The 12,898-nt window shown below is 49.0% G+C and overlaps 1 protein-coding gene across 1 annotated transcript in view; it reads left to right on the top strand.

Annotated features, from left to right (window-relative positions):
• LOC135036475 (BOS complex subunit NCLN-like) overlaps window positions 1-3,305 on the top strand; it is an 81,603-nt gene extending 78,298 nt beyond the window's left edge. The window contains exons 14-15 of the mRNA XM_063954498.1: window positions 3,073-3,151; window positions 3,246-3,305. Coding sequence (XP_063810568.1) covers window positions 3,073-3,151; window positions 3,246-3,305 — 139 coding nt within the window. The remainder of the gene's footprint in view (window positions 1-3,072; window positions 3,152-3,245) is intronic.
• The last annotated feature ends 9,593 nt before the right edge of the window (window positions 3,306-12,898 follow it).

Raw genomic sequence — 12,898 nt, 5'->3', positions numbered from 1 at the left:
TAGGAGGCTGTGAGTGGCCATAAAGACAATGTAGGAGGCTGTGAGGGGCCATAATGACAGTGTAGGAGGCTGTGAGGGGAATAAGGACAACGTAGGAGGCTGTGAGTGGCCATAAGGACAATATTGGAGGCTGTGAGTGGCCATAAGGACAATATTGGAGGCTGTGAGTGGCCATAAGGACAATGTAGTAGGCTGTGAGGGGCCATAAGGACAATATTGGAGGCTGTGAGTGGCCATAAGGACAATGTAGTAGGCTGTGAGGGGCCATAAGGACAATATTGGAGGCTGTGAGTGGCCATAAGGACAATGTAGTAGGCTGTGAGTGGCCATAAGGACAATATTGGAGGCTGTGAGTGGCCATTAGGACAGCGTAGGAGGCTGTGAGGGGCATAAGGACAGCGTAGGAGGCTGTGAGGGGCCATAAGGACAGCGTAGGAGGCTGTGAGTGGCCATAAGGACAGCGTAGGAGGCTGTGAGTGGCCATAAGGACAGCGTAGGAGGCTGTGAGGGGAATAAGGACAACGTAGGAGGCTGTGAGTGGCCATAAGGACAATATTGGAGGCTGTGAGTGGCCATAAGGACAATATTGGAGGCTGTGAGTGGCCATAAGGACAATATTGGAGGCTGTGAGTGGCCATAAGGACAATATTGGAGGCTGTGAGTGGCCATTAGGACAGCGTAGGAGGCTGTGAGGGGCATAAGGACAGCGTAGGAGGCTGTGAGAGGAATAAGGACAGTGTAGGAGGCTGTGAGGGGAATGACAGCGTAGGAGGCTGTGAGGGGCCATAAGGACAGCGTAGGAGGCTGTGAGGGGCCTTAAGGACAGCGTAGGAGGCTGTGAGAGGAATAAGGACAGTGTAGGAGGCTGTGAGGGGAATGACAGCGTAGGAGGCTGTGAGGGGCCATAAGGACAGCGTAGGAGGCTGTGAGTGGCCATAAGGACAGCGTAGGAGGCTGTGAGAGGAATAAGGACAGTGTAGGAGGCTGTGAGGGGAATGACAGCGTAGGAGGCTGTGAGGGGAATGACAGCGTAGGAGGCTGTGAGGGGCCATAAGGACAGCGTAGGAGGCTGTGAGGGGCCTTAAGGACAGCGTAGGAGGCTGTGAGGGGCCTTAAGGACAGCGTAGGAGGCTGTGAGGGGCCATAAGGACTGTGTAGGAGGCTGTGAGGGGCATAAGGACAGCGTAGGAGGCTGTGAGAGGAATAAGGACAGTGTAGGAGGCTGTGAGGGGAATGACAGCGTAGGAGGCTGTGAGGGGCCATAAGGACAGTGTAGGAGGCTGTGAGTGGCCATAAGGACAGCGTAGGAGGCTGTGAGAGGAATAAGGACAGTGTAGGAGGCTGTGAGGGGCCATAAGGACTGTGTAGGAGGCTGTGAGTGGCCTTAAGGACAGCGTAGGAGGCTGTGAGAGGAATAAGGACAGTGTAGGAGGCTGTGAGGGGAATGACAGCGTAGGAGGCTGTGAGTGGCCATAAGGACAGCGTAGGAGGCTGTGAGAGGAATAAGGACAGTGTAGGAGGCTGTGAGGGGAATGACAGCGTAGGAGGCTGTGAGGGGCCATAAGGACAGCGTAGGAGGCTGTGAGGTGCCTTAAGGACAGCGTAGGAGGCTGTGAGGGGCCTTAAGGACAGCGTAGGAGGCTGTGAGGGGCCTTAAGGACAGCGTAGGAGGCTGTGAGGGGCCATAAGGACTGTGTAGGAGGCTGTGAGGGGCCATAAGGACTGTGTAGGAGGCTGTGAGGGGCATAAGGACAGCGTAGGAGGCTGTGAGGGGCCATAAGGACAGCGTAGGAGGCTGTGAGGGGCCATAAGGACAGCGTAGGAGGCTGTGAGTGGCCATAAGGACAGCGTAGGAGGCTGTGAGAGGAATAAGGACAGTGTAGGTGGCTGTAGGAAGAATAAGAACAGTGTAGGAGGCTGTGAGTGGCCATAAGGACAGCGTAGGAGGCTGTGAGAAGAATAAGGACAGTGTAGGAGGCTGTGAGTGGCCATAAGGACAGCGTAGGAGGCTGTGAGAAGAATAAGGACAGTGTAAGAGGCTGTGAGGGCCATAAGGACAGCGTAGGAGGCTGTGAGAGGAATAAGGACAGTGTAGGAGGCTGTGAGAGGAATAAGGACAGTGTAGGAGGCTGTGAGAGGCATACGGACAGTGTAGGAGGCTGTGAGGGCCATAAGGACAGTGTAGGAGGCTGTGAGGGCCATAAGGACAGCGTAGGAGGCTGTGAGAAGAATAAGGACAGTGTAAGAGGCTGTGAGGGCCATAAGGACAGCGTAGGAGGCTGTGAGAGGAATAAGGACAGTGTAGGAGGCTGTGAGAGGAATAAGGACAGTGTAGGAGGCTGTGAGAGGCATACGGACAGTGTAGGAGGCTGTGAGGGCCATAAGGACAGTGTAGGAGGCTGTGAGGGCCATAAGGACAGCACTGTCAGATGGTCAGCGGGCATTTTTTTTTTATATCAGATTAGCTGCATGTGACGTCACGCAGCTACCCCAAAAATGCCTCTGACCCTCCCCTGTTTTCCTCGCACCGCCCCTGTAACGCCATAACTCCGCCCCTGCATAGTTGGCCTCTGTCAATCACATTGTGACCGAATCCTTCAGGGACGTGGCTGCAATGTGTATGTCCGCGCAGCTGCGATGCGGTCGCTGCACATGCACAGTTTACCGCCATGGGCTGCGTCAGCGGCAGGGTCAGAATGAGCAGCTTAGTTTGCAGGAAATTGAATCTGCACCTGAAACGTCTCTCGCACCTTATACAGAAAATTGTGTCTCTTGGAGCAATTACTAAATAAAACCACAGAAATATCATGTAAGACAGACATCAGCCCCTCACTCACATAGTTCATTTACGCTATTAGTAATTTAAAACCAAATTAGGAGAATAAAAGTCTAATGTAATGAAAGTGATGGAAGGCTGGACACTGGTAATCTGACCTGAGCCTGTAAGCTCCCCTGTTAATGAAAATACACATACAGCAAACTGTACAACTAAATAATCTGTGTATGATCAGACACCGCAGGATGAACGTGAAACGCGTGGTAGGTTCCTCGGATCATTTCCTTCTCTTACAGGGTGAAACCCGCAGTGTTTGACCTATTTATGGCCCTGATCATTGCTGCCTACCTGGGCGTCATACATCAAGCCATCCAGGTGAGTGGCTAAACACACGAGAGCTGCGCAATATACCGATCTCTGTTACTGCATTTAGCAAGACGCAACTAACGTCTCAACTTGTGTCTTCCAGAAATTCAGCTCCATGTACAGCACATTTGTCCGGCTAATTACAAAGCAGAAGAGGAAATAAATAGAAATGTCAAGATCTACAGCCTGGACCCTCTGCCGCCTTCTCAATACACAGAGCTCAATACGGGATGGCAGATTTGTATAAGGAGAAAGTAAAATCCCAACACACAAGACGTATGTACTAGACGTGACTGCACCATAACAACACCAGACAACGTATACCAATGAATGCGCCTATTCCACCTCCAGCCGGGCACACGTTTGTTTCTCGGTGCCCAGGTGCATTCAATAACCATTCAGAAGATTTGTGTTCTGAGACTGATACGCCATCACAAATGTTACTTCTCTGAAGAGTGCGTCCTATATGCCACCACCCAACGCTCATTTAAAGATCTCTTTCCATAAAATATGAGGTAGCCCGGATCCACCTAGCGGTTCCCTCTAGCAGGACAACAGACATACATACATAATATATCACATTGTAGTCCACCTAATCTATAGGTTTACCCATAGACTATCATACATCATCACACACAGGACCAGATGTAATATTCCATGAAATGCTAACAGATGGCCACAACCCCCCATGCGGGTAACTTTGCGGCTTTTCTGGCTCTCTCTGAATGGTTTCATAGAAATTATGAAGCTAGTTATATCATATCAGGAAGAAAGGAACCGATTCAGAGGTGGACGCAATAGCGCAGCGTCTGTGGTGATATCATGCAAAAGCCGCAGGAGGCGTATTAAGTAAATATTTAATTATTTACCAGTTTCTCATATAGCGCAGCATATTTTGTGCGCTTTACAATTGGAGCAACAATAATATAAACAAAACTGGGTAATAACAGACGGACAGACATAGAGGTAGGAGGGCCCTGCTCGCAGGCTTACACTCTATAGGGAAATTGACGTTGATACACAAGGATAAGCTCTCCTATCTGCTGTTTCTCCCCAGAGTCACATTGCTGGAAACAAATCTATCATCACAATGTGCTTAAAGTGTACCTGAACCACGAAATATGAGTTTTCAGATATTAAAGTAAAACGCGTTGGAAAGTATTATATATTCTCTGGCTGAGGAATCTTATTTTGGTAGAGAAAATCTCTTATTTTATTTTATTTTATGGTCATTATATTGGGAAGAATGGGCAAACAACCTCTTATTGATAATTCTTTGTTGGATTGGACTAATTACATAAAACTAACAAAGTTATTCCAATACAGTCAGTGGGTAACCAGCCGGTTCCAGGTACAGACACTAGAGGTCAGTAATGACCTCTAGTGTCTGTTCGGCACTGCTATGTGAGAGATGTCACAGCAACAAGGGGCAAAGCAACAAGGGGCACAGTTACTGGGGGCACAACTACTGGGGGCACAACTACTGGGGGCACAGCAACAGGGGGCACAACTACTGGGGCAAAGAAAGAGGGGGCACAAGTACTGGGGGCAAAGAAAGAGGGGGCACAACTACTGGGGGCAAAGCAACAGGGGGCACAAGTACTGGGGGCAAAGAAAGAGGGGGCACAACTACTGGGGGCAAAGAAAGAGGGGGCACAACTACTGGGGGCAAAGAAAGGGGGCACAACTACTGGGGGCAAAGAAAGAGGGGGCACAACTGCTGTGGGCAAAGATAGAGGGGGCACAACTGCTGGGGGCAAAAAAAAGAGGGGGCATAACTACTGGGGGCAAAGAAAGAGGGGGCACAACTACTGGGGGCAAAGAAACGGGGCACAACTACTGGGGGCAATGCAACAGAGGGCACAGCGACAGGGACACAACTACTGGGGGCAAAGCAACGGGGCACAACTACTGGGGGCAAAGCAACGGGGCACAACTACTGGGGCCAAATCCACTGGGGGCACAACTACTGGGGCAAATCCACTGGGGGCACAACTACTGGGGCAAATCTACAGGGGGCATATCTGCTGGGGGCAAATCAACTGGGGGGCACAACTACTTGGGGCAAATCTGGGGGCACAGCTACTGAGAGCATAACTGTGGCCACGCCCCTCCCCAATGAAGCCATGCCCCTGTTTTTTTTGCGTGCACTAACTGTTTTGCTGCGGGGGGGGAAGAACGTAGGGGGGCGCCAGTGGAAACTGTCACACTGGGCGCCACAAGGTGTAGAACCGGCCCTGGTACCAATGTGATACAAACGAAAGTGCAGCTGGTACTCAGCTATACTGTACTTACCTCTCCGGTGAGGTCCAGCGATGTCTCCTCCCTCAGCTCTGTCCTCCGCTCTCTTGTTGCCAGCCTAACACTGCCAGTGACGGGCTGCTCAGTCATGCGCAATGTCCAGTCTACGCATATGCATGACTCCTTCACCCAGCAGGGACCCAACAATGCCTAGTAAGCTTCACTGAAGCCATAAAGGCAGCGGTGGGTCCTTATTGCTGGCAATGGGGACTATACTGCTCTTGCCATCCATAACTGGTGAGAGCGGTACAGGGGCACACAGTGGTAAACATAGTTGAACACTGATGAATACAGGAAGGATGACAACCCCTGAAGCGAGTGCTAAAGGGGTTCTGCATCTTTGATAAATGGGGCCCTAGTGTTACAAGCTGTGACCGCAGCTTGCGGTCTGTTCATGTTCTGATGCTATGATCTGTTTCTATTGGATCAGCTTGCCATGTTTTCCTGCATTCCCAGGTCATTTCAGATTCCTGCATGTTTCCTGTGTGTTCAGCAGCAGTATAATGAGGAGTTTTGTCTGTGTGTGTGTGTAGCTGAACAGGCTCATTGAATCTCCTCATCTGGGGGCTTGGTCTCCCAGCCTGCCCTGAATCTTTTGCTGGTTATAGTTTCTGCTTTGTGTATGAACCCTGCTCCAGCCGTGCTCTTGTCTTTGAACCTGTGGATACTGTACCTTGTCTGTTAGTTTACTCCAAGTCCCTGAGTGTAATCCTGTCATTACCTACAGTATCTGGGGCTTTCTCTGTACAGATATCTGCAAAATACCACCAAGCAATGTGTCTGGAGCCTCAGCCTGTCAGCCTGTAATCTCAGCTGCTTCCATAGCAGCACCTGGAGCTTACCCTCTGAACAGCCACCTGCAAATTCTACCTGCTGTGTTTTCACAAGATTCAGGCTGTCTGTCTGTAAGTGAGCTGCTCCCAAGTACAGCCTCTGGACTCTAAGTACAAACTCTGTCCCTCCAGTCTTGTCTAGTATTAGCCTGTGTGTGTTTGTTCCCGAGCATCACTTACAGTCTGTTATTGCTCACCTGCTTCCAGTAGCAGTCCCTGGATTTTGTGTTATTGCCCTTGTCAGCGCTACCTTATCCAGTGCTGCTTCTGTTATGTGTTCATATTCCTGTTATTCACCAGTACCTGCCAGTTCAGTTTAATCTCATCCAGTCCTGGTCACACTGTGTGTTTATACTCCTGCTATTTACCAGTACCTGCCAGTCCGCTTTTGTCTAGTCCTTGTATGTACCCGTCTGTCCTGCCTCAACCCACTCTGTGACAGGTGGCATATATTCTAGTGATGAGCGGGTTCTGTTCCTCGGAATCCGAACCCCCCCGAACTTCAGCCTTTTTACACGGATCCGAGGCAGACTCGGATCTTCCCGCCTTGCTCGGCTAACCCGAGCGCGCCCGAACGTCATCATCCCGCTGTCGGATTCTCGCGAGGCTCGGATTCTATCGCGAGACTCGGATTCTATATAAGGAGCCGCGCGTTGCAGCCATTTTCACACGTGCATTGAGATTCATAGGGAGAGGACGTGGCTGGCGTCCTCTCCATTTAGATTAGAAGAGAGAGAGTGAGAGTGAGACACTTGATTTACTGGAGCTTAGGAGTACTCAGAGAGTGCAGAGTTTACTAGTGACTGACCAGTGACCACCAGTGCAGTTTTTTTATTATATTATTATTTAATATAATCCGTTCTCTGCCTGAAAAAAAACGATACACAGTGACACAGTAACAGTATACCATATCTGTGCTCAGCCTCAGTGTGCTGCATCATCTATGTATATCTGACTGTGCTGAGTGCTCAGTGCTCACACAGCTTAATTGTGGGGGAGACTGGGGAGCAGTTATAGCAGGAGTACATATTTTAACAGTGCACACTTTTGCTGCCAGAGTGCCACTGCCAGTGTGACTGACCAGTGACCACTGTCTGACCACCAGTATATTGTGATTGTCTGCCTGAAAAAGTTAAACACTCGTCGTGTGGTGTTTTTATTCTATAAACGCATTCTGCTGACAGTGTCCAGCAGGTCCGTCATTATATAATATATACCTGTCCGGCTGCAGTAGTGATATATATATATATTTTTTATATCATTATCATCCAGTCTATATTAGCAGCAGACGCAGTACGGTAGTCCACGGCTGTAGCTACCTCTGTGTCGGCAGTCGCTCGTCCATCCATAATTGTATACCACCTACCTGTTGTGTTTTTTTTTTCTTTCTATCTTCTTGATACTAGTAGCTTACTTTAGGAGTCTGCAGTGCTGACAGTGTCCAGCAGGTCCGTCATTATATAATATATACCTGTCCGGCTGCAGTAGTGATATATATATATTTTTTATATCATTATTATCCAGTCTATATTAGCAGCAGACGCAGTACGGTAGTCCACGGCTGTAGCTACCTCTGTGTCGGCAGTCGCTCGTCCATCCATAATTGTATACCACCTACCTGTGGTGTTTTTTTTTTCTTTCTATCTTCTTGATACTAGTAGCTTACTTTAGGAGTCTGCAGTGCTGACAGTGTCCAGCAGGTCCGTCATTATATAATATATACCTGTCCGGCTGCAGTAGTGATATATATATATATTTTTTATATCATTATCATCCAGTCTATATTAGCAGCAGACGCAGTACGGTAGTCCACGGCTGTAGCTACCTCTGTGTCGGCAGTCGCTCGTCCATCCATAAGTATACTAGTATCCATCCATCTCCATTGTTTACCTGAGGTGCCTTTTAGTTGTGCCTATTAAAATATGGAGAACAAAAATGTTGAGGTTCCAAAAATAGGGAAAGATCAAGATCGACTTCCACCTCGTGCTGAAGCTGCTGCCACTAGTCATGGCCGAGACGATGAAATGCCAGCAACGTCGTCTGCCAAGGCCGATGCCCAATGTCATAGTACAGAGCATGTAAAATCCAAAACACCAAATATCAGTAAAAAAAGGACTCAAAAATCTAAAATAAAATTGTCGGAGGAGAAGCGTAAACTTGCCAATATGCCATTTACCACACGGAGTGGCAAGGAACGGCTGAGGCCCTGGCCTATGTTCATGGCTAGTGGTTCAGCTTCACATGAGGATGGAAGCACTCAGCCTCTCGCTAGAAAAATGAAAAGACTCAAGCTGGCAAAAGCACAGCAAAGAACTGTGCGTTCTTCGAAATCACAAATCCACAAGGAGAGTCCAATTGTGTTGTTTGCGATGCCTGACCTTCCCAACACTGGACGTGAAGAGCATGCGCCTTCCACCATTTGCACGCCCCCTGCAAGTGCTGGAAGGAGCACCCGCAGTCCAGTTCCTGATAGTCAGATTGAAGATGTCAGTGTTGAAGTACACCAGGATGAGGAGGATATGGGTGTTGCTGGTGCTGGGGAGGAAATTGACCAGGAGGATTCTGATGGTGAGGTGGTTTGTTTAAGTCAGGCACCCGGGGAGACACCTGTTGTCCGTGGGAGGAATAGGGCCATTGACATGCCTGGTGAAAATACCAAAAAAATCAGCTCTTCGATGTGGAAGTATTTCAACAGAAATGCGGACAACAGGTGTCAAGCCGTGTGTTCCCTTTGTCAAGCTGTAATAAGTAGGGGTAAGGACGTTAACCACCTCGGAACATCCTCCCTTATACGTCACCTGCAGCGCATTCATCATAAGTCAGTGACAAGTTCAAAAACTTTGGGCGACAGCGGAAGCAGTCCACTGACCAGTAAATCCCTTCCTCTTGTAACCAAGCTCACGCAAACCACCCCACCAACTCCCTCAGTGTCAATTTCCTCCTTCCCCAGGAATGCCAATAGTCCTGCAGGCCATGTCATTGGCAATTCTGACGAGTCCTCTCCTGCCTGGGATTCCTCCAATGCATCCTTGCGTGTAACGCCTACTGCTGCTGGCGCTGCTGTTGTTGCTGCTGGGAGTCGATGGTCATCCCAGAGGGGAAGTCGTACTCGTAAGACCACTTTTACTACTTCCACCAAGCAATTGACTGTCCAACAGTCCTTTGCGAGGAAGATGAAATATCACAGCAGTCATCCTGCTGCAAAGCGGATAACTGAGGCCTTGGCATCCTGGGCGGTGAGAAACGTGGTTCCGGTATCCATCATTACTGCAGAGCCAACTAGAGACTTGTTGGAGGTACTGTGTCCCCGGTACCAAATACCATCTAGGTTCCATTTCTCTAGGCAGGCGATACCGAAAATGTACACAGACCTCAGAAAAAGACTCACCAGTGTCCTAAAAAATGCAGTTGTACCCAATGTCCACTTAACCACGGACATGTGGACAAGTGGAGCAGGGCAGGCTCAGGACTATATGACTGTGACAGCCCACTGGGTAGATGTATGGACTCCCGCCGCAAGAACAGCAGCGGCGGCACCAGTAGCAGCATCTCGCAAACGCCAACTCTTTCCTAGGCAGGCTACGCTTTGTATCACCGCTTTCCAGAATACGCACACAGCTAAAAATCTCTTACGGCAACTGAGGAAGATCATCGCAGAATGGCTTACCCCAATTGGACTCTCCTGTGGATTTGTGGCATCGGACAACGCCAGCAATATTGTGTGTGCATTAAATCTGGGCAAATTCCAGCACGTCCCATGTTTTGCACATACCTTGAATTTGGTGGTGCAGAATTATTTAAAAAACGAGAGGGGCGTGCAAGAGATGCTGTCGGTGGCCAGAAGAATTGCGGGACACTTTCGGTGTACAGGCACCACGTACAGAAGACTGGAGCACCACCAAAAACGCCTCAACCTGCCCTGCCATCATCTGAAGCAAGAAGTGGTAACGAGGTGGAATTCAACCCTCTATATGCTTCAGAGGTTGGAGGAGCAGCAAAAGGCCATTCAAGCCTATACAACTGAGCACGATATAGGAGGTGGAATGCACCTGTCTCAAGCGCAGTGGAGAATGATTTCAACGTTGTGCAAGGTTCTGCAACCTTTTGAACTTGCCACACGTGAAGTCAGTTCAGACACTGCCAGCCTGAGTCAGGTCATTCCCCTCATCAGGCTTTTGCAGAAAAAGCTGGAGACATTGAAGGAGGAGCTAACACAGAGCGATTCCGCTAGGCATGTGGGACTTGTGGATGGAGCCCTTAATTCGCTTAACAAGGATTCACGGGTGGTCAATCTATTGAAATCAGAGCACTACATTTTGGCCACCGTGCTCGATCCTAGATTTAAAACCTACCTTGGATCTCTCTTTCCGGCAGACACAAGTCTGCTGGGGTTCAAAGAACTGCTGGTGACAAAATTGTCAAGTCAAGCGGAACGCGACCTGTCAACATCTCCTCCTTCACATTCTCCCGCAACTGGGGGTGCGAGGAAAAGGCTCAGAATTCCGAGCCCACCCGCTGGCGGTGATGCAGGGCAGTCTGGAGCGACTGCTGATGCTGACATCTGGTCCGGACTGAAGGACCTGACAACGATTACGGACATGTCGTCTACGGTCACTGCATATGATTCTCTCCCCATTGAAGGAATGGTGGAGGATTATATGAGTGACCGCATCCAAGTAGGCACGTCAGACAGTCCGTACTTATACTGGCAGGAAAAAGAGGCAATTTGGAGGCCCTTGCACAAACTGGCTTTATTCTACCTAAGTTGCCCTCCCACAAGTGTGTACTCCGAAAGAGTGTTTAGTGCCGCCGCTCACCTTGTCAGCAATCGGCGTACGAGGTTACATCCAGAAAATGTGGAGAAGATGATGTTCATTAAAATGAATTATAATCAATTCCTCCGTGGAGACATTGACCAGCAACAATTGCCTCCACAAAGTACACAGGGAGCTGAGATGGTGGATTCCAGTGGGGACGAATTGATAATCTGTGAGGAGGGGGATGTACACGGTGATATATCGGAGGATGATGATGAGGTGGACATCTTGCCTCTGTAGAGCCAGTTTGTGCAAGGAGAGATTAATTGCTTCTTTTTTGGTGGGGGTCCAAACCAACCCGTCATTTCAGTCACAGTCGTGTGGCAGACCCTGTCACTGAAATGATGGGTTGGTTAAAGTGTGCATGTCCTGTTTATACAACATAAGGGTGGGTGGGAGGGCCCAAGGACAATTCCATCTTGCACCTCTTTTTGCTTTCATTTTTCTTTGCGTCATGTGCTGTTTGGGGGGTGTTTTTTGGAAGGGACATCCTGCCTGACACTGCAGTGCCACTCCTAGATGGGCCAGGTGTTTGTGTCGGCCACTTGGGTCGCTTATCTTACTCACACAGCTACCTCATTGCGCCTCTTTTTTTCTTTGCGTCATGTGCTGTTTGGGGAGTGTTTTTTGGAAGGGCCATCCTGCGTGACACTGCAGTGCCACTCCTAGATGGGCCAGGTGTTTGTGTCTGCCACTTGGGTCGCTGAGCTTAGTCATCCAGCGACCTCGGTGCAAATTTTAGGACTAAAAATAATATTGTGAGGTGTGAGGTGTTCAGAATAGACTGAAAATGAGTGGAAATAATGGTTATTGAGGTTAATAATACTTTGGGATCAAAATGACCCCCAAATTCTATGATTTAAGCTGTTTTTTAGGTTTTTTTTGAAAAAAAAAACAGAATCCAAAACACACCCGAATCCAACAAAAAAAATTCGGTGAGGTTTTGCCAAAACGCGTTCGAACCCAAAACACGGCCGCAGAACCGAACCCAAAACCAAAACCCAAAACCCGAAAAATTTCCGGTGCTCATCACTAATATATTCCTTGCACTTATCCAGCCTCTAAAAGTTACTTGTCCACAGTAAGACCTGGGGGCATCTGAGTACCGTGTGGACCTAATCCTCCTAGGAAAGGCAGCTGCTAAAAGGTGAAGCTTTAGTATGCAGGAGACTAGAGGATTGCTGGGCTTGCAACAAACAGGCAGGCTCTTACAGACTATTAGGAATGTTCTGTGTGCAACGTCTTAGGTTTTACTTTCAATTCATGTCTAGCTGGAACGCATTCTCCTACATACAATAAAAATACCTCATACTTATCCTCCGCCTGAATCCTTTATGTTTTATATGTCAACAATGTACATTACTGTATATGTTCTGTAGTACAATTGGTTGGTCATGTTTTAAGGCAGTCAAAGGAGGTTGCAAATGAGCAGGGATGTAGCTATACTTTTTGGGAGCCCATAGCATAATTTCCATGGGCCCTCCAGCACGTACACACACAAACACACACAACACTACCCCCACCTCTCGGCATACTAACAGTTCTAACGTGCTCAACCCCCCCCCCCCCTCCCCCCACACACACACACTTCCCTCTTGAAGCAGACTGCTTTAGGCTTAACCGTTTCCATTCCGCCAATCCCCCCCCCCAGTGTCAGACTATTTAGAGCTCAACTCCTGCTCCATCACTCCCTCACCAACCCCCCTCTACCGCAACCGCTCCTGGACGGAGCCGATGGGTGGGTGCTCACCTTCAGAGCCCCGTTACCAAAACCCCCCCAATAAAATAGAGGTAGATGCTCATTG

This window comes from Pseudophryne corroboree, chromosome 1 (assembly GCF_028390025.1).
Source record: "Pseudophryne corroboree isolate aPseCor3 chromosome 1, aPseCor3.hap2, whole genome shotgun sequence".
Classification (NCBI taxonomy): Eukaryota; Metazoa; Chordata; class Amphibia; order Anura; family Myobatrachidae; genus Pseudophryne; species Pseudophryne corroboree.
Note: the sequence above shows the minus strand (reverse complement) of the source record. Positions and strands in the feature narration are given on the sequence as shown.